General features: G+C 51.2%; 1 protein-coding gene across 2 annotated transcripts in view; it reads right to left on the bottom strand.

The window, feature by feature from the left end:
* Nucleotides 1-9,296: 9,296 nt before the first annotated feature.
* UBE3B (ubiquitin protein ligase E3B) overlaps nt 9,297-22,211 on the bottom strand; it is a 39,410-nt gene continuing 26,495 nt past the window's right edge. Inside the window, exons 20-28 of one of the 2 annotated variants that reach the window (XM_031948775.1) lie at nt 21,239-21,415; nt 21,043-21,153; nt 19,716-19,853; nt 19,271-19,336; nt 17,568-17,626; nt 13,489-13,671; nt 13,056-13,167; nt 12,273-12,365; nt 9,297-11,215 (exon numbers count right to left, since the gene is read on the bottom strand). In XM_031948775.1, the coding sequence (XP_031804635.1) occupies nt 11,024-11,215; nt 12,273-12,365; nt 13,056-13,167; nt 13,489-13,671; nt 17,568-17,626; nt 19,271-19,336; nt 19,716-19,853; nt 21,043-21,153; nt 21,239-21,415 (1,131 nt within the window). In that variant the 3' untranslated portion in view covers nt 9,297-11,023. Of the gene's footprint in view, nt 11,216-12,272; nt 12,366-13,055; nt 13,168-13,488; nt 13,672-16,701; nt 16,965-17,567; nt 17,627-19,270; nt 19,337-19,715; nt 19,854-21,042; nt 21,154-21,238; nt 21,416-22,211 lie in introns of those variants that run through there. The other variant, XM_031948776.1, reaches the window with a different exon arrangement.

Here is a 22,211-nt window from a genome sequence, read left to right as displayed (position 1 = left end):
CAACAAGAACAAAAAGGTGGAAATACTATGCTTTGATCCATATTTAGTCTCCATAGTTCTCTCTCTCTCTAGATGCAGATGGCTCTTTCCATCCCAAATGATGGTTCTTTCAAGCCCAGCTAAGGCTATAAATCACTTGGGTCTGAGGATCTGGCTTCTTATTTAGCGTGGAAGACTGTGCAAATATATGGGATTTGGGCTTTTTAGACTCATGAAATAGACTCCAAGCTATAGCTTGGAGGGACTTCACTGTTCATAGAGTTGGAATGGCCGGGGTTCAAATTCTCTTTTAGACATTTCCTAGCTGTAGTGACCCTCAGGAAAACTCTTAAACTGTCTGCCTTAGTTTCCTCATCTGTGAAAAGTGAAAGTATTACATCTATCTCACAAGGCTGTTAAGAGGATTAAATGAGATATTTATAAGGAGCTATTATCATTATTATTTCCTCAGGATAGGAGGGGCCTGGAGATCATACTAGGTACATATTGGGTGAAGGAGCTAGAGAGATTTAGCCTGGAGAAGAGACTCATAGGAACATAAGAACTGATCTTCTGAATGTTTTCAAGACTTGTTCCCCTTGGCTCCAGAGTAACAAGACACTTGGACTCAAGAGAGGGGAAAATCTTCCCAATAATAAGAGCTGGAATGAAAAGATTGAGAAGTAGTGAGCTCCCCATCACTGAGATATTTATACAAAACCTCTGTATCTACTCAGCAGGAGGAAGGAGAGTCTCTATTCAGGGATGGATGGACAAGATATTGCTGAGATGCCTTTGAACGCTCAGATTCTGTGATTCATCTTGTGCCCCCTCCCATCTGAGACCCGTGGGCGAGTACACTCGTAGGGGAACCCGGGGAGTCCCCGAGCATCCCAAGAAAGCACCAAAATGTGCCTTTTCTCTGGGAACTTCAAGGGGAGGAGAGAAACCCATCAAGTTTTCCCGCCAGGGCACGTCGGGGGTTCCAAGGGGCAGCATGGCAGCCTGCCAAGCCCCGGGGGGGAGGGCTCGGTCCCTGCAAAGGGCCAGCAGCCAGGGAAAACCAAATGGGTTTGTTTGATCCGAGAGAGAGCCAGGTGCCCGCAGTGAAGCAGCCGTCACCGCAGTACCTGTGTGGCAGAGGACGGAGACGCCAGGGCTGAGATGCAGAGTCTGGCGTCCGGTCTGTTGTGACAGCAGCAGAAGGAAAGAAAAATGGGGGAGGCGCTGATGAGGGGCCACCTGGGGGATGTGGCTGCCTTTCCAAGCTGTGGGGAGGCTTGGGCTTGTTGTCCATGGGATGAGAGAGAGAGACATCAACACAGGGAGAGATAGAAAGAGACAGAGAAGGAAAAGAGGAAGAGACAGAGAAACAAAGAAAATAGAAAAACAGATGAAAGGTAATGGAGAAGTGGCTAGAAATACAGATAAAGGATATGAGATTGATAGAGATGATAGACAGACAGATGGAAAAAATAAAATAGGTAACGATAGAGAGATGGGTACAGATAACTGAGTGATAGATAATAAATGGATAGATGGACAGATACAGATACATGATGGCTATAGATAACAAGTAGAAATAGATAAGGAAGAGAGAGACAGAGACAGAGTGAGACACAGAGAGGTGAAAGATGGACAGAGATAGATGATGGATGGATGGCTATAGAGAGATATTAAATATAAATATGTAGGGTTAGGTGGCTAGATTATAGGTAGCAGACATGGTTGACAGAAACAGATCGAGTGATAAATAATTTAATAAGTATTTACTATTTACCATAGGCTGTAGTAAACACGGGGGGTAAAATATAAGTAAGGAAGGTTGTGTTCTAACAGTGGACACGACACATCAAGCAGTGTTCTCCAAGGCATGGTGTGGAGCCAGCCGCGGAGGGCCGGGCCTGGCAAGAGAAGGCAGAAAGCTCCTCTATCGAGGAGGGGGACGTAGCAGCAAATCCAGGATTTTTGGTCGACATAGAAAAGGCAAGTCATGGAGTAGGCAGGAAAGGTCAGGAAAAGGACCTAAGCAGTTCCTAGAACTTCCTCATAAAATGGATTAGGAAGAGAGCCCTGGAGATGCTAAGTAATTTGCCTAAGATCTGTCTCTGTCTCTCACCCTTTCTTTCTCTATCCTTTTTGTTTTAATTTGTTCATTTTATCTCCTCTTTGTCTCTGTCTCAGTCTCACTCCTTCTTCCTGGCTGTTGAGAACTGTCTGAGAGACTTAGAAGAGAACTGTCAAAAACCCACAGTGCATTTCCAGGATTTGACCCCTATATGGAGGCATGTCTTGTGGTGTGTGGTCACCTTTACTATTGTTATTTACCTTCACTCTGAGGCAATTAGGGCCCAAATAATGATAAAAAAAAAAGAGAGAGGAAGGAAGGAAGGAAGGAAGGAAGGAAGGAAGGAAGGAAGGAAGGAAGGAAGGAAGGAAAGGAGGGAGGGAGGGAAGGAGGGAGGGAAGGAAGGAAGGAAGGAAGAAAGGAAGGAAGGGAGAGAGAGAGAGGGAAGGAAGGAGGGAGGGAGGGAGGGAAGAGAGGAAGGAAGGAAGGAAGGAAGAAAGGAGGGAGAGAGGGAGGAAAGAAGGAAGGAAGGAAGGAAGGAAGGAAGGAAGGAAGGAAGGAAGGAAGGAAGGAAGGAAGGAAGAAAGGAAGGAAGAGAGAGAAAGACGAGTTACTCCAGCGTCTCTGCCAAGAATCCAGATAAAGCGCCTGTCTCCTTTATCTCTCACAGCCCCGGGAGGTAGGTGCTATCACTCTATTCCCATTTCACACATAAGGAAACTGAGGGAAACACGGTGGGCGACGCGCCCCGGGTCAAACAGCTGCTCTGAGGCTGCCCCACGGCCGGCCAGGCCGCACCCCCCTGCACCCCCCGGTGCCGCCCGTCCCGCACGTAGCAGCGCCGCAGCGGCCGAGTCACTCCAATTTCTGCCAGCCTCAGTGTCACCATCCGTAAAACGGGGCTGCAACAACCCCTCCAGCCCGGCCCCTCCCACAGCTCCGGTATGAGAGTGGTGGGAGGGGCCCGAGTTCGACGCGCCCACTGCCCCGCCCTGCCCCGCGGTCCCCAGGACCGGCTCCGCCCGCCCCACCCCCGTAAGCCCCGCCCACTCCTGCAAGCCCCGCCCCCTGGCCCCGCAGCGCCCAGGCCCGGAGTTCCCGTGTCCTTGATCCCGGCTCCCCGAGCCGGCCCTTCCCCTCTCCCGCCGACGCCCCGCCCGGGCACGCTGCCAGCGCCGCCGCTCCCGCCGCGCCATCTGCCCACGCGCCACAACAATACGGCCTGAGCCCAGGCTCTCCACAAAGTGCGGCCTGACCCCCCCGGGCAATCCCGGCCTCACCTGGGCGATGGCATTGGCCGGGGCAGAGAGCGCCCCCTAGTGGCCCTGGCGGTGCCGCTGCCGAGGCTGCCCAAGGGCCTTCCAGTGGGACAGCTGCCGGGTCCGAGGCCTGTGGCCGAGGCCGAGCCCCCTCCTCCCCTCCCCCCGGCAATCCCGGCCTCACCTGGGCGATGGCATTGGCCGGGGCAGAGAGCGCCCCCTAGTGGCCCTGGCGGTGCCGCTGCCGAGGCTGCCCAAGGGCCTTCCGGTGGGACAGCTGCCGGGTCCGAGGCCTGTGGCCGAGGCCGAGCCCCCCTCCTCCTCCCCCCGGCAATCCCGGCCTCACCTGGGCGATGGCATTGGCCAGGGCAGAGAGCGCCCCCTAGTGGCCCTGGCGGTGCTGCCGCGGCTGCCTGAGGGCCTTCCGGCGGGACGGCCAGGCCTGGGGATCAGGGCCTGAGGCCGCCCCCCCCCCCCCCGGGGGGCACAAAGAGCCGGTCACAAGTAAAGGGGCCGGCCCGGATCAGCGCGCCGAGGATCCCGAGAGCCGGTCACGCCGCGGCCGGAAGGGTGGGCCGTGGCTGCCGGACCCCTCGGCCCCCGCGGCAGAGTGCGTGGAAGCGTCACCCTGGGGCCCCTCGCCAGGCCCGGGCCCCGTGGCAGGCGCCACGTCCGGCCTGGCCCTCCTGACCAAACCCACCGCCACAAGCGCCCCCCCAGTCCCTTCCCCTATTTCTCCCGTGGGCCACGGCTTCTCCCTTAGACGGGAGGCTCTGGGGGCAGGAGGGGGTTTTTCACTTGTCGCTCTCTGCGTGGGGCCGCTGCGAGCGGAGCCTGCAGGCCCCGCCCCCTCCGGGGCTCCCCATCCCCGCCCGGGGCCCTTTGGGAAGGCGCTGGGCCTTCTGTCCCGAGCGCGGGTCCCTGCAGATGCACGGCCTGCAGCCGCTGGAGCGGCGGGGCCATCCGGCGCCTGGCAAACGCCTGGGCATCCCGAGGGCACCGCCGGGGGGCGATTGCTTCGCTTTCCTGCCACCTAGTGGCAGCTCGGCGTCCAGGGCGCAGCCCCGAGGCCGGTTATAACTAGGCAATGTCGCCTCCGGGCCGGGAGAGGGACAGGGGGGGGCCCTGGGTGGGGGCTGAGATGGGCTCATGTGGGGGCTCACGTAAGTCCTCCCCGAACTGGGGGATCCATGCCGGGCCCCACGCTCCCCTCGGGGTCCCCTTTGTGGTCTTGGGCTTCAATAAAACATAAACAAAAAAGAAAAAATTAATACTCTGGCTCGGGAGCTCCGACCTCCATAAAGCTTGTCTGGATCTCCCCTCCTCCCTCAAATTCGCCGTCTTTGCTCCCTCTTTCCAGGCGGTATATGTACCCCTTGGGAGCTGTGAGCTCCTTCGGGGCACAGATGGTTCCGTTTCTGTTCCCGCTTCCGTTATCTCGCACTTGGCACATAGTAGGCACTTAGGAAATATGATCGTGGAACTCAAAGCATCGTATTTTCGCCTTTTTTTGTCATAATCTTTTTCTGGTGATTTTTTCCCCTTTTGGTCTGATTTTTCTTACACAACATGACAAATATGGAAGTGTGTTTAAAAGGATTGTATATACACGCACACGCTCTTGCTTGCTGTCCTGGGGAGGGAGGGGCGATAACGGAAAAATTTGGAACCCAAAATCTTACAAAGCTGAATGCTGAAAACTATCTTTACATATATCTGGAGAAGGAAAATACTATTGAGTAAAAAAAGACAGAAAAGTAGCTCATCTAATGACCATCGAGCTCATCAGAAAAGAAGTGGGAAAGTCGTGTCTACGACAGTAGAATCCCCTCCACCTTCCAGTCAAGTGGTCTTGGTTCCATTCCTCTCTCAGACAACATATCCCGGGTCTCTTGCCTCTGTCTTTATTCCAAATGGTCCCTGCTTTCTTCTCTCTGCACGATGTCTCCCTGATCCAAATGCCGCCTCCACCAGGAAGCCCTTCCTGATCTGTCCTCCACCCCCACCCCAGCGGTTGGTAATGACTCCTTCAGAGTGCTGGTAAATGTCCCATGGCCAACTCCTTAGAGGGAAAAAAAAAAATGTTCACAGGACTATTTTAAAGTTTAATTTGCATTATTAACATTTTCTCCATCACTTTTGAAAGTCCAGGCAATGAATAAAACAATACAACCCTTGATTTGTGGTGGTTCTGGATTTCTGAGGTATATATATTTACAGTGGAAATTTAACAACCCACTCTCACATCTGTTTACAGTGGAAATTTAACAATCAACTCACATCTTTTTACAGTGGAAATTTAACAATCTACTCATCTGTTTACAGTGGAAATTTAACAACCCACTCTCACAGCCATATGAGTTGACTCCAGCCTTCCCATAGCGTCTCCTATATACTACAAAGCAAACAACATGGACTATTTTCTGTCTTCCTGTCAGCCCCAGGAAGACAGGAACGATTTTATCCAAACTTTGTATCCCGTGCCAGTGGCTGATCCCAGACTAAAGACAGCAGGAGGTTAATAAACGCTGGCTGGTAGATTTACTGATTCTTAATCTAACTGCCCTGAACTGTGCAGTTTGAGGCTTATCCCTTAAGTCAGTTTACTCATCCGGAACATGGGAGTGACAGCCTTTGTACCACCTGCTGTGAAGTCTGGACAGGAGGACACGGAGAAGGTGCTGAAGGAGCATGAAGTAGACGAGAGCTCCTTAGAAGCTGCATGGGCCAGACCGCCCACTTTCTAGTCCGGGTCTGGGGCGAGCTCTGCCCAAGGCCATTGTCCATGACGCCGTCTCAGTTTGGGGACACTGGTGAACAGACTTTCCTGGAGGACGGCCCAGTTCCAGTCAAGAATTCTCCAAGGACTTCTGGACTCCGAAAGGTCTCCGGATGGCCAGCTGCTTCCTCCAGGATGCTGCTCCTCCCCCAAGTACCTCTGAGTGCGAGATCAATTCAATTGAATATTTGTTAAGCTCCTACTATGTGCCAGGCATTCTACCAAGTGCTGGAGGTTCAAGGACAAAAAAGATCGTTCCATCTTCAGGGAACTGACATGCTCCAGGAGGTGCTGATCTCCTTGTCCCATAAATCATGAGTGCAGAATTTAGTGCAGAAAAGGCTCATCTTGAACTCCATCCAAGGGGTTTCTAAGTGGCTGAACCATAAAGGTCTCATTCTAAGTCCCCATGAAACACAGCCAACAAGCATTTATTAAGCACTTACTGGATGGAGGCACATGCTAGGCACTAGGGGATTAAAAAAAGACAAAATAAAAAATGAGGAAACACCCAGGATGACACAACCGAAAAGCTTTACTCTGCAAGTATTCAGGCGTCACGATGGTGTGGTGGGATGAGCAGGAGCCCGGCCAGCGTCCTGGGTTCGAGGCCTGGTTCGTGAGGCGTTAGCTGGGCGCCTCAGAGAGGCCGCTGTACGCCAGCAAATGGCCGAGGCTAGGGGATTAATCGGGGAATATCCTTCGGGAACATTAGGAAATGGGGTTTGTGTCCCCGCAATGAAACAGACCAGAATAAGCGTTTATTAAACATCTCCTAGGTACCAAACAACTTGTAAATCTTCTCTCCTCTTGACCCTCCCAGAGGCCCCGGGAGGAGGGTGTGAATTACGATACGGTTCCAAAATGATTTAGCTCAAACTTCTCCAAGACTATGCACATTATGACATTTGAAGGCAAGTCTCCATTCTCAGTTCCAACCCAGATCCTCTGTGCTGAAAGCTACTTCGTGCGTCAGAGCCCTGCGCGTTTGGGCCACCTCCTATGGCTGCAGCCCAGAGATCACGCCGCACGAGAGGGCTGAAAGGACAGGGATGCTCAGATTGGAGAAGAACGGGTGGGGCAAGATCTTCAGAATTGGAACCATCCCTGCCAAGGGCATTCCGTGTCTGGGGAGCCAACTCCCACCAACCTTCCTGTCTGCTGCTGGGCCCTTCTGGTGGCAAGCACGTTTCCCCTAATCTAAGACCCTGGGAATCCCGGAGCTGATGGAGGCTCACTTGGTTGGTTTCCACTTTCCCCACTCTTTCAGTCCTACTTTTGAAATAACTTGGGATTTTGTTTAAAGTCTGCTTTCTCCCCCAGAACACGTAGTCTTCTTGCTCATCAACATTTCCCTCCCTATTCACTATTCACAACTGGTCAGCTGCTTTTTGAAAATCAGTTCAACGATTATCAGGAAGTTCTGGGAAAATCCAATCCAAAGGAATCACAGCGCTAGTCCTTCTACACACTCCTGGCAATAAGTAACATTATTGGGTATTTACCCGAGGGGAGAAATTCTGCTAAACAATCGAAGACCAAGTCCCGCAGATTGCTCATCAGCCACTTTTTAAACATCGTCTCCTTCATCTCTGTTCCCGCAGATCCCACCGGCCTAGGGCCGGACCTTCCTATCATTCCCTTGGTACACTGCAAGACCCTTATAAAGGGCAAGTCGCTCGCCTCCCAAAGACAAATTTCCCATCTCAGGCACAATAGCTTCCTTCGGGTCAGATCTGGCCATATTACTCTCGTCCTCAACAATCTGTATTGGGGCCTAGAATCAAATTTAATCTTCTTTTACCTTTCTGGCTCCCTATGGTCTGGAACCCATCACTGTATGGACTCCATGGACTGCATCCATCAGCAAGTGATGTGAGAGAGAATATAAGAAAAGGCAAGTGGCAATCCCCGCCTTCAAGGAGCTCACATTCTAATAAAGGCAGTATACAAAGGTTTCCAGATCAGATGGATGGGAGATAACTCCAGGGAAAGCGAATGGGCCAATGGCCGCAGCGGCAAGCTTGCTGAAGGAAGCCAGGGCTTTCAGGAGCCGGGAGGGAAGGGAAGCATTCACCAGCTTTAAGACAAGCATCGGGCAAGAAACACCGAGGACACAGGGGCCGGCCACAGGTAGGTGGAGGGAAGGAGAGGTCGCCTAGAGCTGGAAAGGTGGGAAGGGGCCGGGCTCTACAGAACTCTCGCTGCCTGATGATCTAAAATCTGACCTGGGACAGAGGAAAGCCATTATTTGACAAAGGCCTGTGCTCAGCAGGGAGACCAGCTCGAATTCCTAAAATGGTCCGGGGAGGGGAGAGAAGGGCTCACATGGGGGATGCGCTCAGAGAGCCAGGTTGAGAGGGGAGGACGTAGTGCCCCGGAATCTTGGGGAAATCTGGAGCGGTAAGTTTGGGATGCTGTGGGGGCCCTGGTTGCAAAGGCCCAGCAGCAAGCAGGTGATGGGGGACGAGAGCTGAGGAGAGATCCTGAGGCTGGACGTGGAGATCCGGGAGCCCCTGCAAAGGGTGATGGCCGAGAGGGGCTAACTGGGAGGTGCACAGGGTAAAGGAAAACTAACAATGGCCATAGTTAGGGGCGTCCCGTGGAGGAGTCAGAGAACCAGGAAAATAGTGTCACAAAAACCGACAAATGTCAGATGCTGAAAGGGATGAGAAAAGGCCATTAAAGCAGTACCTGGAGAGCACTAGCTGGCGTGGGACTACCTCTCTGCCCCTCTGCCTGAAATGGTCTGTCCTCCTCCTCCATGAAGCTCCCTGTGATCATCCCTTAAAAAGTCATCACCTCCCTTGGGCCTCAGGGAGCACTTGGCTGTTTCTAATTCATTCCTCATGCGTTTATATCAGGCTTTATCTTAGGATGTAAGAGCAGGAGCCGTTATCCAATCTTGCATTTCTTCCAATTTAGAAGCTAATGGAAAACTGTGGGCTGCCTCGCAATCATTTCTCACCCGTGCTACGTGACTGGCCATCATTTCCCCCATTACAATTCATCTCTTGGGCCAGTCCTTAATGTGTCGAAACACAGATTCTCACTAGGGACCTCCGATGACCTTTGGCAAGTCCAGGCCAAGGTGTGCACTGGGATATTCTACAGGGAAAACCCCCCCATCTCAACTGGTTTCCCCCTCTGGGGTCCTGTACATAACTAGGACCCACAAAGAGGCTGGGACAGAAAGGGCACAAAGTGACCATCCGATGAAGTAAAAATTTAATAGACTTTGATCCCATCTTTATAAGTTAGTTATGAAAACCCCCCACCTTTCTGTAGTCCTCAGAGTGCTAAGATTCAAGAATCACGGTTTGTACATCCGCTTAAAACAAAGATTCAGCGTTTCTGATAGTGCAATATTGAAAAGGTTGAAAGTTTTATCCAGTCAACGGAGCCCTCTCCCCCCCAACCTCTGCCAGGAACTCCCATGACTCACTGGAAATGAAAACCAAGATGGCAGCTGTGCCCCGTCTTCCGGTCCTAAGACCAGGTGCGTTTTTGACCACTGAGTGCCCACACCCACACAATCTTGGGGCAATCTTCATGGGAATCACAAGGCGATGCTATCACAGGGTGAACCGACGAGCTCTTTTCACGTGGTAGGATCAGAAAAGTGTTAGGAACGTTTTAGGGAGGGGGACTCACAGCTTTCCAACATGGTGATTCCCAACACAAAATCAACGGCTCTCTTTGTGGGCTCGCTCCTATTGGGGACCCTCCCTGGTGCCTCCTGGCTCAGGAGCCCCCGCTGCCTCCCTGACGGTGTGGCCGGCTCTAGCCTGGCCCAGTTCTGTGGCCGGGGCCAGTTCTGAGTGCTGTGGCCACATTATGCCAACATAACCTGGGCAGCTCAAAAGGGCCTATGGCCCTGCCGCTCATCGCCCCTGCCCCATCAGGACCCCGCGCAGGCTCCCAGCAGCACGTAAAGCAAAGTACTTTCACGAAGGCCGAGGATGAGCTCGCCACACCCACCGGACACTGAGGGTTCTGGGCTCTTTGTCTCTAAGCCTTGTATTTTTCAGCAGCAGGGGGTGCGGGGGGACTTTAAGCTTTGTCTGATAATACCAAGTCTGGGGGGAAGGCTGATGATCTGGGCTGGGCCAGAGGGGCAGCTTCTTACTACACAAGGGGTGGGAAGGGAGGGTCCTGGCCCCCTTGGGGCAGGGGCTGGTTCTCAAAACTCCTCTGTGAGGTGGGGGGAGTCACAAGTGATGGAAATGAAGCCATGGTGGGGAGGGGAGGAGCTCCGCCCACGAGGAGACGGCACAAGCCCCAAAACATTCGACCCTGGAGGGGAACTCGGAAATGTCTGCAAGAAGCATCAGGCTGGAGTACTTTCTTTTAATGTGGTGAGAGGGGGGTTGTGGGGGGCTAGATGCCTAGAGCCGGAGAGGGGCCCTGAGCAGCGGCCAGGAACGATCTCTGGGGCTTTCCCACTCCCACCAGGCAGAAAGTCCCCATTTCACTCGCCTCCCCGGGCTGCCTGACAGACACCCACGAGTGGTGGGGTCTGGGGGAGGGTCTTCATGCGATGTGAGATGGCTTGGGATGTCATGGCTGCCAAGCCCAACCTGAGCGAGGGGTCCCGAGACACTTCAGGGCAGGCCTGGCTGGGTGACTCTCCTCTTGGCTTCAGAACCGGGGACGCTGACCGCGCTGCCCCGCTCAAACAGCTTCCGGATGGATCGACAAAACAGGCCAGGGAGAAGGGGAGGGGGCCAAGCGAGCCCAGAGACCAGGCTCAGAGAGAGCCGTCTCTGAGCCCACGCTGGGCCGACCCTCCCTCCTCCTCTCCGAGCCCGGCCTTCTCAGTGGCACGGACAGCATCTCCTGTAAGTGATCCCCTGGTCAGCCCCCCGTGCTGCTCCAGGCGCCCCCGAGGTCCTTCTGTCCGCTGCGCCGTGAGGGGCGAGGGGAGGACGGGGCGGGTTACGAGAGCTCAAAGCCGGTGTTCATGCTGATGGCGTAACGGAGCTTCTCCCGAAGGATGCTCTTCTTGCTGTAATTGGGCAGCTTGAGCAGGTTAAAGCAGGTGGAGGAGGTGGGCAGGCGGCCCCCCGGCTCCTTCTTGCGGATGGTGAAGAAGCCCCTGAGCACGCTGCCCAGAGTGTCTCCTGTGTCCTGTGAACACACACAAGAACTGAGCTTGGAGCCATGCCGGCCCATCGCTCTGTCCGCCTGTACCCTGGGCCTCCCTGACGGGCTCTGGGCCTCCCTTGGTGGGATCTGGGCCTCCCTGCCGGGCTCCGAGTCTCCCTGCCGGGCTCCTGGGCCTCCCTGCCCTCTGGGCGTCCTGGCCCACGGAGCCGCTACCAGCTGCAGAAGGCGCTCCAGGCAGAACAGCCGCGCTGCGCATTTACTGCCGCCTGAAACCAGACCGCCCTCTCTGGGGAGGTCCTTTTTACTTCTGACTTTTGTGGGAACGTGACAAATTCTACTCTGACTCTTCATTTTGACTTTTGCCTCTGGGTTGACTAGAAGGTGATCTCAGGACAAAAGGGGACTGGGGTGCCCAGGACTCCTGGGATCCTTATGAGCTGAGTAGTTCCAGACAAAGCTCTTATGACCCCTGTGCCTCAGTTTTCCCCTTTTTAAAATGAGGAGGTGGGGCCAATTGGACGTTTTGATCTTGGGATCCCAGGAAGGCCATGAGGAGTCCTCATCCCCATCCCCATTTAACATAAAGGTCACTGTTACACAAGATGGCACAAGGCCCCGGGGCGGGGGTCTTGGAGGTCTCCCTCAGAGGGGTCAGAGGCTCCCTCTGAATCCCTCTGCCCAAAGTCCTCAGGTCATCGAGGAGAGGGATCCCTGAGCAGCAAAGGGATCGGCCCATGGTCACCTGGGAGCGCAGCCACAACCTCCTCCCCGGGCTCCCTTGCTGCATGTCCTCGCCGCTGAAACCCTGGAGCTCGCCAGTAGCCCTTTGTCTAAACCAGACTAACGCCATGAGGTGAGCACCCATCGAAATGGGTCTCAGGAGGGTAGGTTGAGGGAGGAAGGCTGCAGCTGCCTCTGCCCAGCCTGGCCTGGCCCCCTCCCCTCCCCAGCCACCCAGAGGGATCTGCTCTCAAGCCGCAGAGGCCTGACTGGAACATGGCCAGGAACAGGTCCCATCCTCTCCAGGGCACTGGCGCCCTGGAGCCAAGTCCTTCCATCTCCCCCCACCTGGCAGTACCTGGTCGTCTGAGACTTCGACGCAGCGGATAGAGAAGGGGGGCTTGAGGTAGGCAAATCCTAGAAGTGGGGGCCTGGAACAGCTGGTCACAAACTGGAACACAACAATTTTCAAGGTGGGATTGAGCCTGGGGCCCAGGTTACATTAGGTGTCTGACCAAGCACTTAACTGAAACATTTGCTCATGTACTGGCCATTCACATCAACTGCATCATCTCTTTCTGGTTCTGAGCTTCCAAAATGTTTTTAGAATTAGAAATCATCTTCTCAAAAACCAAAATCAGCAGTAGGGAATTGAGCACTAAGCAAAATCATAAAACCTGTGTGCGTTTCTGTTTTACAACTGTATTCATAACTTAAACTTTAATTAAAAAAATTTTTTTTAAGTAAAACTGATTTTTGGAGACAATTCTAGGACCTTGGGCTGTTGGGGACAGGAGCATGGAGAGGAGCAGCGCTCCCCAGGACCACCTGGTAGGAAAGCAGCAGCAGGGGACCTGGGCTGGCTTCTCCCCTCCAAAGCCAGGCCGAACCCAAGGTAACATCTTTATGGGGCACAGGCCAGCAGAACCGCCCAGCTGATGAACATTCCCCAAGTTGGCTGACCCCAGGATCCCTTTCTGGGGACGTCACCTCCATGTGTCTCCCAGTCCCACACCCAATGGCCTGGCGCCATGACCTCACAAGGAAAGGATGTCTCAGGACACGGGGGTTACAGAAGAACCTCGGTCCCCAGGACAAGGCGGTGCTCAAGAGGCAAACATTTTAAGGCAGATCAATTTACCTTCAGAAACATAGCTCTCTCATCTGGGGTAAAGTCATTGGCTAGAATGTCCCACAGCCAAATGATGACTCGATGGCTCCCATGAAAACCACCATAGTACACAGTGTGCTTCCTGAAAAATAATTGCTTCGAAATTTAGCCTAGACCACATCTGACTGGGAAATTAGGAGACCCCTACACCCATGATGCACATTCACACAGTGTGCATCCCCATTGGCTGGCTCTAACACGGCTGCCCCCTTAAAGCCACCTGGCTCCCTGAGAGTCCCCAGAACCGGCACGGAGGGCCTGCCCTGCTCCCCAGCAGAGGCTGATGCACGCCCCAGACCTGTCACCATCCCAGGTACTCAGGGACAGGAGGCCCGGCACCTGCTCTCGCCCACCTCCCCCTCTGTGACAGTTAGAGGCAAGCAGAGGTCAGTCCCTGTCTTACTTCAAGTCCTCGAGGTCAATCTCTGCATTGTCACCGGAGATCAGGCGCTGCAGCTCAGGGGTCGAAAACATCCGAATCCATTCCGACTTGATAATGGAGCGGAAGCCACTGATGAGAGCCGCTGTCTGGTTTTTGATTTGAGTATGCATCCGGAAATGGGCCATCAGGTGAATATAGCTAATTCTGTTCCAAAGAGAGCAATGATTCAGATCAATAAAGCATCACATTTTTTTTTTTCATCAAGTGCTCAAGAAAGTTTGTTCACTGACTCAGGACCTTAGAGCTAGAGAGGATGCCAGAGACCCCCTTTAAGCAAGAGGCCTTTGGAATACCAACTCTTAATGATGCTTTCAGCCAAAGGATGCAACAAGGAATGTCACTTGCATTCTCCCTTATTTCCTTGAAAAACTAACAAATTAACAAAACAACTCTGAGGTACCATTACACACCTCTCAGATTGGCTAAGACAGGAAAATAGAATGACGAATATTGTAGGGGATGTGGGAAAACTGGGAAACTAATGCATATTTGGTGGAGTTGTGAACTGATCCAACCATTCTAGAGAGAAATCATAAAGGAAGGAAAAGGACCCACGTGTGCAAAGATATTTGTAGCAGCTTTTTACGGTGGCAAAGAAATGGGAAATGACCAGATGCCATCAACTGGGGGAATGGGTGAATAAGTTGTGGCATATGAAGGTAATGGGATATTATTGTTCTGTAAAGACCAATGAACAGGCTGATTTTAGAAAGGCCTAGAAAGGTTTACATGAACTGATGCTGGGGGAAACAAGTAGAACCAGAACAGCAAGATTGTGCGATGATCACTATGAAAGACTTGATTCTTCTCGGTGCAACTGAGGCAATCCCAATAAACTTTGGATACTGGATAAACTGCATCCCCAAAAAAACTACGGTGATTATGTAAATCAACACATGCTATGTTCACTTTTTTTTCCTTTTTTTTTTTCTCTTGTGGTTTTTCCTTTTTGTTCTGATTTTTCTCTCCTGATATGATTTATAAAGAAATGTGTATTTAAAAAGTTAATATACATGTATAACCAGGAAAAAGAAAAATTAAAAAAAAGTCTGGTCCTGTCTTAAGAAATAAAGTTGTGAATCAATGGAATGGATTAGTTATACAATATAGTGGAGTAAAATGATCATGGTAATCTAGTGTTTGATAAACCAAAGATCCCAGCTTCTGGGATAAGAGCTCAACATTTGACAAAAATTCCTGGGGAAAATGGAAAACATTTTTACCAGAAACTAGTAAAAGACCAACATCTCACACCATGTACCAAAATAAAATCAAAATGAAAAAATGATTTCGACATAAAGAGTGATATCACAAGTAAATTGGGGGGCCATGGAAAAAGGTACCTGCCAAATCTATGGATAATGGACAAGTTTAAGCCCAAATAAGAGACAGAAAGCATCATAGGATGTAAAATGTAATTTTGATTATGTGAAATTAGAAAGTTTTTACACAAGTAAAACTAATACAGCAAAACATAGAAGGAAAACAGAAAAAAGTTAAAAATTGTATGGCAAGTTTCTCTGATAAAGGTCTCATTTCTTATCTATTTAGGAAACAGAGCCAAATTTATAAAAATAAAGAGCCATTCTCCAGTTGATAAAAGGTCAAAGGCTCTGAACAGGCATTCTTCAGAAGAAATCAAGGCTATCGATAGGAAAAAAAAATGCTCTAAATCACAATTCATATTGAGAAATGCAAAAATTAAAATAATTCTGATACACCATCTCAAATCTATCAGACTAGTGAATGTGACAGAAAAAATGACAAATGCTGGAGGGGATAAGAAAAATTTGGACACTAATACATTGCTGATAAAGTTGCAAACTGATCCAAGCAGCCTGGAAAATCATTTGGAACTATACCCAAAGGGTCATAAACTATGCACACTCTTTCATGCAGCAACACTAATAGATCTATATCCCAAAGAGATGAAAGGGAAAAGACCTTTCTGTACAGAAATATTTCTAACAGCTCTTTTTGCAGGGACAAAGAATTGGAAACAGAAGGGATGCCCACCAATTGGGAAATGGCTGAACGAGATGTGGTAGATTATTCTGATGGAATACATTGTGCTATAAGAAATAAGCAGGATGGTCTCAAAAACCTGGGGAGACTTATATGAACTGATGCTGAATGAAGTGAGTAAAACCAAGAGAACAGTGGCCAGAGTGACTGCAATATTGTAATGGAAGATTTTATTCTGAGATAATGATCTGAGACAATTCCAAGGATCCGTGATGAAAAATGCTATCTACTCTCAGAGAGAAAACTGATGAACTCTAAGTAGACTGAAGCATTTTCCTATCCTCTTTATTTTTAGTTTTCTTTGGCAATATAGCTTAATATGAAAATGTTTTTCATGACTTCACCTATCATAATCAACATAAATTATTTACCTTCTCAAGGAGAGGCAAAGGGAAGGAAAGAATTTAAAACTCAAAATTAAAAAAAAAATTATTAACATTTTTTATCTGTAATTGGGAAATATTTAACGAAGTAACTTTTTTTTTTTTTGTGGCTGAGACAATTGGGGTTAAGTGACTTGCCCAGGGACACACAGCTAGGAAGTGTTAAGTGTCTGTGGCCAGATTTGAACTCAGGTCCTCTTGACTTCAGGGTTGGGGCTCTATTCACTGCACCACCTAGTTGCCCTGATAAAAGCAATTTTAAAAATAATGAGTACCATTGCTTGGCATCCAAACCATTCTTAAGCAAAAGGAACTAAGATGCAATTAAGTCTCCTAAAGAAATAAGCCATAAAAATCATCTCCACTGTTAATTTCTTAAAATCTTTGTTCAGATCTGTCACTTCAGTCCAGCCAAGTCCTTATAATTACCTAAAATCAGTGAATTCCAAAGTAATTATTTCCATTCCACTTAGAATTCATTAACTAGCCTAAAAACACTGCTTTAGCACTAGCAGCTCTTTAATCCCAAGAGACAAAGAAACTGACTGACCCTGGACACCCGTGACTGCTTTCTCCTCTTAGGTGAGAGGATGCTGACCCTAATGAACTCTATCCACATCTATGTGACTGCATATCTAAGGACCTGACTCTCCAATTTATCATTTGTGACCACTGGGCAGGAGTTCCCTCCCTCCGCTTACCGGGCCAAGCTGTTTCCACCTTCATGGAATGAAGGCCTCTGAGGGGTCCCTCTGAGCATTCGGGGTCCTCCTGACCTGGTCTGGATCCCAGCACTCTACATGTAGCGAGATCGGGTTGCAAGGGCCAGATAACGCAAGCTGGGCCTCTCATGCCCTGGTTTGCTTCCTCAGACAGCCCTGCAGGGCCCAGGGCTGCAGAGGCCGGGTTTCTGAGTCCAAACGGGCTGAAGTAGAAGGCTAACTTATCTGGTCAGCCCAAAACCAGGGAGGGTCCAAGTTGATGGGACCTCTGGGGGCCCTGCCTTGACATTGGAAAGCTCAGCTGCAGCTGTTGGACAGGAGATGGAGAGAGGGGTCTGTGTGGACCCCTGCTCATGAGATCAGTGGGTCTAATGGGCTGGACATGAGGATGGGCAGTGCTGTGCAGCTGGCAAGATTCACGACATCCCTAGAGCTAGTTTTCTGTGGTAAGGGGGGCAGAGCTCCAAGGCTTATCTGACTCTGCGCCAAAAGGCCCTGTCTCCGGCCCTGGGATTCATCCTGGGGCCTCGGAGGAAGGGCCTTTTGGACTCCTACCATAGGCTGTCACTTGCAGGTGATCTGTCTCATTGGAGGCATCCCTCGGTGCCCACGCCCGGGGCTCCAAACCCATCTGTCTGGCCCTAGACCTGTCACTCAGCCCCTCGGAACGCTGCGGCCTGGCTGCCTTTGACCTTAGAAATGCTAGCGAAAACAATAAATTGTCAATTCTCATTTTGCAAATGGAATTCAATACAACTTCTGCCTATGAACTGTAACTGGGCAAATTCCATTACGGTCTTTATGGCCTCTTTCTACATCCATTGATCTTCATAAATCCTCCACACAAGGCTGCAGAGCCGAATGAAGTCTCTCCAAGCGATGACCTGAAGAACCTAATTGTGATACTCACTTATTTTCATTTGTCACAGGAATTGTCTTCCCTCCAGGAACCAGTTCATGGCAAACAAGCTGGTGAGGAAGAAGATTGCATCGTGATTACTGGACGGGCATTTTCCTGGAGACAGAAGGCAAGGTAACTCCCAGGCTAATGACAGAGCAGGGACAGACTGTTCCTCCCAAAGCAGTAGTCACGGGCTGCCTACGTGAGTCCAGAGGGTCCTTCCTCAGAGACCCCAAGCCAGCCTGACTGAGCCTGGAGATGAAGCACAGAGGGAGGGGCGAGCACTAAGCCAAAAGCACCCACCCTCCTCTGGGGCGCATCTGGGAACCCTGAGACAAAGGGGACCTGCTTTTGTGCACAGATTCAGGGGTGATTTCCCCTACAGATTCAGGAGACCTCATTTCCCATTTATGGATCTTTCCCAAGGCAAAGTGAATACAGGCCAGATCTGGCTGCTTGGAGACAAAATTGTGTGTCTGTGTATATTATATGTATGTCTGGGTGTATTATATGCATGTCTGAGTGTATTATATGCATGGCCATGTATATTATATGTGTGTCTGTGTGTATTATATGTCCGTGTGTGTATTATATGTCTGAGTGTATTATATGTGTGTTTTATGTGTGCCTGCATGTATTATGTGTTATATGTATGTCTGTATTATGTGTGTGCATTATGTGTTATATGTGTGTCTATGTATTATATGTGTCTGTGTGTATTATGTGTCCATGTGTGTATTATATGTGTGTCTGAGTGTATTATGGGTGTATCTGCATATTATATGTTTTATGTGTGCCTGCATGTATTATATGTATGTGTCTGTGTGTATTATGTGTATGTATTATATGTGTCTGTGTGTATTATATGTATTATGTGTGTCTCTGTGTATATGTGCATTATATGTGTCTGTGTGTATATTACATGTTTTATATGTGTGTCTATTACATGCATGTCTGCATTATATTTGTGTTATATGTATTATGTGTCTCTGTGTATTATATGTGTATGTTATATGTCTGTCTGTGTAATATATGTATCTGTGTATTATATGTGTGTCTGTGTGTATATGTGTGCATTATATGTGTCTCTGTATATTACATATTTTATATGTGTCTATTATATGCATGTCTGTATTATGTGTATGTTATATATGTGTGTATTGTGTGTCTGTATCTGTATTATATGTGTGTTATATGTGTGCATTATATGCATGCCTGCATTATATGTGTTATATGTATTATATGTGTCTGTGTATTGTATGTGTATGTTGTGTGTTTGTACTATGTGTGTGTATGTGTCTCTTCCATATGGGTCTGTGCTCCCACTTGGGGTCCCCACATCCACAGATCTCTGAGCCAGTGAGGAGGAGATCTCCAGAGAAGCCCCTGTGTTTCAGGCTGTCCTCTCTCCCCTCCTCTTCAGGATCACCAGCATGGCTGGCCCTCGAGTTGAGGTTGCCCTTGGCTGGCTTCTTCCCCTTCTCAAGGCCTCTAATCCTCACCATGGCAACCAACAGTTGCGTCACCCAGAGGGGAGACTGTGGCTCCAGCCAAGAATTATCCTCACCCAGGCTTCAGCAGAAAGGGCTTCGGGGGCTCAGGGCCCGGGGGATGCTCGGGGAAGGGGAGCTTCTCAGGCCCTTGCCGCCAGACAGACACAAAGAGCACCAAGGAAAAGGAAGGACAGCAATGGAAGCGGCCCAGAATCCCACCTGGCCCATCACGTCTTCGTCATAGGACAGTGTCAAGCCCAGGTCGCTGATGTCTCCGTCGTAGCGCTGTTGGAGAGACGGGGAGGGTGTCAGGGCCGAGAGCGGGTCCAAGCGGCCCAGAGCTGCTCTCCTCTGCCCACGCGGCTTCCTGACCATGACCTTCACAAGGGCTCTGTCTCTGCCAGCTCAAGTCTGCGGGACCCCTTGGACCCTGTAGCGGGCTGTGAGCCCCTCCGGCCTCCAGAGCCAGTTCCAGAAGGGCCAACAGCCTGCAGCAGCCCCCAGGACGGCCCTTGGTCAGTGAAATGAGTGAGTGAGGCAGAGGGAGGGTAGCCAGACGGGGCTTGGCCAGCGTAGGCAAATGTAACCTCGCTGCTTCCTCCTGGGTCTCTCCCTCATCCAGAAGCCCTCTCCAGCTTCGCCCAAGGGCTCCCATCGTGCTCACCTTAATGGAAGTGAGGTTTTTGTAGAACTCTGCGTCTAAGGAAGGCAGTTCATCCACCGAGCTGTAGAAGATGCTGTGATGGTGTCCCAGCAGCTGGCTTAGGAAGAAGGACGCAAAAGGCACATCGACCACGATCCCCTGTGACAGGAGAGAGAAGGCAGCCTCAGACCCTGCCCTCAGACTCTTGCCCCTCAGCAGCTGCTCCCGGATCACCCTGGGCTGGGTGGGCAGCAGACCCCAAGGAAATTCCAGCCTTCCCACAAGGCCTCTTGGGGACGCCTCTACTCGCTGGGGGCCTTCGGGCTCTCCAGATACTACTATTGGTATACATGACTGCCCAGTCTCCAGCCTGGTCAGCCATGGCCTTGGGTCCCTGGCACACCTTGTCCTCCCCTGGTCTGGGGTCCCCGCTCATCACTACCACATGCGGTCATACAGCAGCATGGGAAGCAAGGAAGTTAAGAAGCGAGCTGGCCCCCAGCTCTCCCTCCATGATATAAGGCAATAAGCCTCCCCTCTGAGACCCCGGAGCAAAAGGGGACAGTGAAGTGTCTACCCCAGGGGCTCAGAGGCCAGCAAAGGCAGGGGATGAGAACGTAGCAGACCACATGCAGACATCATGAACCTCCTTGCCCAGCTCGGGTCTTTGATGACTTCACAGCAGCCTAGACTCCCAAATGCCCCCTCTCCCAGGAGTCAAGGACAAAAAGCTGGACAAAGGCCCAGGGGTGGGGCCTATTCTACTTCCCTGGGTCTCAAGTCCTCCCATTCCAATGGTAATGGGGAGAACTGCATTCTGAAACCCACCACCATTGCCTAGAATTTCTTTGGCTGAATGGGAAGAAGGGTTCTGAGCCTGCCTGCCCCCATGAGGGGCTCGCTCCCTATCTCTGGAGCTCAGGCCCCCTCCCTGGACTCTCCCCTGCCCCTGTGACAAGGGCCTCCCAAACAAAAGGATCCTGGCCCAGCACCTACAGAGCACGTTCTGGTCCCAAGTACTAGCTGAGGTAGGCACTGCTGGGTCCCCTTCTACAAATGAGAAAGCTGAGGCTTAGAGGCAGCTGACGGCCTGACAGTGCTCTGGGGTGATGCAGCCAGGACCTGTGGGCCTGGAGGCTCCGTGCTCCCGCCCAGCTGCTCCCTCACTCCTCTGGATTGAGGAGGGCTGTGGTGATGGGGCTCTAGTCTCTCCATTGTTGGGGTGGGTGGTCTCATTGAGCTCACAGCTCTGGAGCCCCCCACATATCAGATGAGGCCCCGGGGGGCCCTGGTTGGTAGGAGCAGAGTCTTCCCCCTGGGCCCTGGCCCTCTTCCTCCCATGGCTCACCTCATACACAGCCTTGCCCAGCATCTTCCCCACAAACTCGAAGAGCTGCAGGTAGTTCTCGTGGATGTAGGACGTGGGCGACGGGTAGAGTCTTTCATCCCCACTGGTGGTCTGCAAAGTGCAGAGAACCTGGGCTGAGCCGGAGCCCCCACCCCCTCCTCGCCCGCAGGACCCTCGGCTCACGCCCCCGACATACCTTGAACAGATTGAGCGCAGGGTCAAACACCCTCTTGATGATTTCTTCCAAGAACTCTTTGAAGACCCCATCCTGGTCGATGCCGGCCTCATCCACCCCCAGGTCATTGACAAACTTCACTCGGATCACCCCTTTCATGGCGTTCTGGGAGAGCTGTCGCAGCTGCTCGTAGCCATCCTGCCCAACGCAGAGGACGGTCCGTGAGTGGCGCCCGGCCTCCCACGTCCTCCCCAAGTCTCACGCCCGAATCGCCTAAAGAATCCCGACCCAGACACAGATATGCTGTTGGTGGTGATTCAGCCATTCTGGAGTGCGACAGGAACCATGCCCAAAGGGCTCTCAAACTGTGCATGCCCTTTGATCTGGCAAGGTTACCACTGGGTCTGTATCCCAATGAGATCTTAGAGGGAAAAGGACCCACATATGCAAAGATGTTTGTGGCAGCCCTCTTTAGTGGCCAGAAACTGGAGACTGAGTGGATGCTCATCAATTGGAGAATGGCTGAATGAGTTACAGTAGATGGATGTTATGGAATATTATTATTCTGTAAGAACCAACCAGCAGGAAATTTTGGGGACATGGGGTCCTGCAAGTGTGACTGTTGAAAATGATCTTTGAAAACAAAAAGCTGTAACAAAATTAAAAAAGATCCTAACGCAGGTGCGTCCAAGAGGGCAAGCTAGCGTCACTGCTCGCACCTGCACCTGCAGAAAGCACAGAGCGGGGCTGAGCCACCTGTACCCTCCAGAGCGGGGTAGTCAGGACGAAGGAGACACCTCCAGCACAGGGGCCTGCTCAGTGCCGGGGGGACAGTGGCCGGGCTGGAGGAGGTCTGCTTTGGGTCTCTGAAGTCAGCCCCACTTCAGCGCTCACCCCTGACCTCCTGCGGGCCCGGTACCAGGGTCATGATTCTTTGTGTTTTTTGTTTTGTCTTTTTCTGATAGTATTTTTTTTGAAACACAAAGATTTTCTT

The sequence above is a fragment of the Sarcophilus harrisii genome, chromosome 1 (genome assembly GCF_902635505.1).
Source record: "Sarcophilus harrisii chromosome 1, mSarHar1.11, whole genome shotgun sequence".
Classification (NCBI taxonomy): domain Eukaryota; kingdom Metazoa; phylum Chordata; class Mammalia; order Dasyuromorphia; family Dasyuridae; genus Sarcophilus; species Sarcophilus harrisii.
This window is presented reverse-complemented; position numbering and strand designations above follow the sequence as displayed.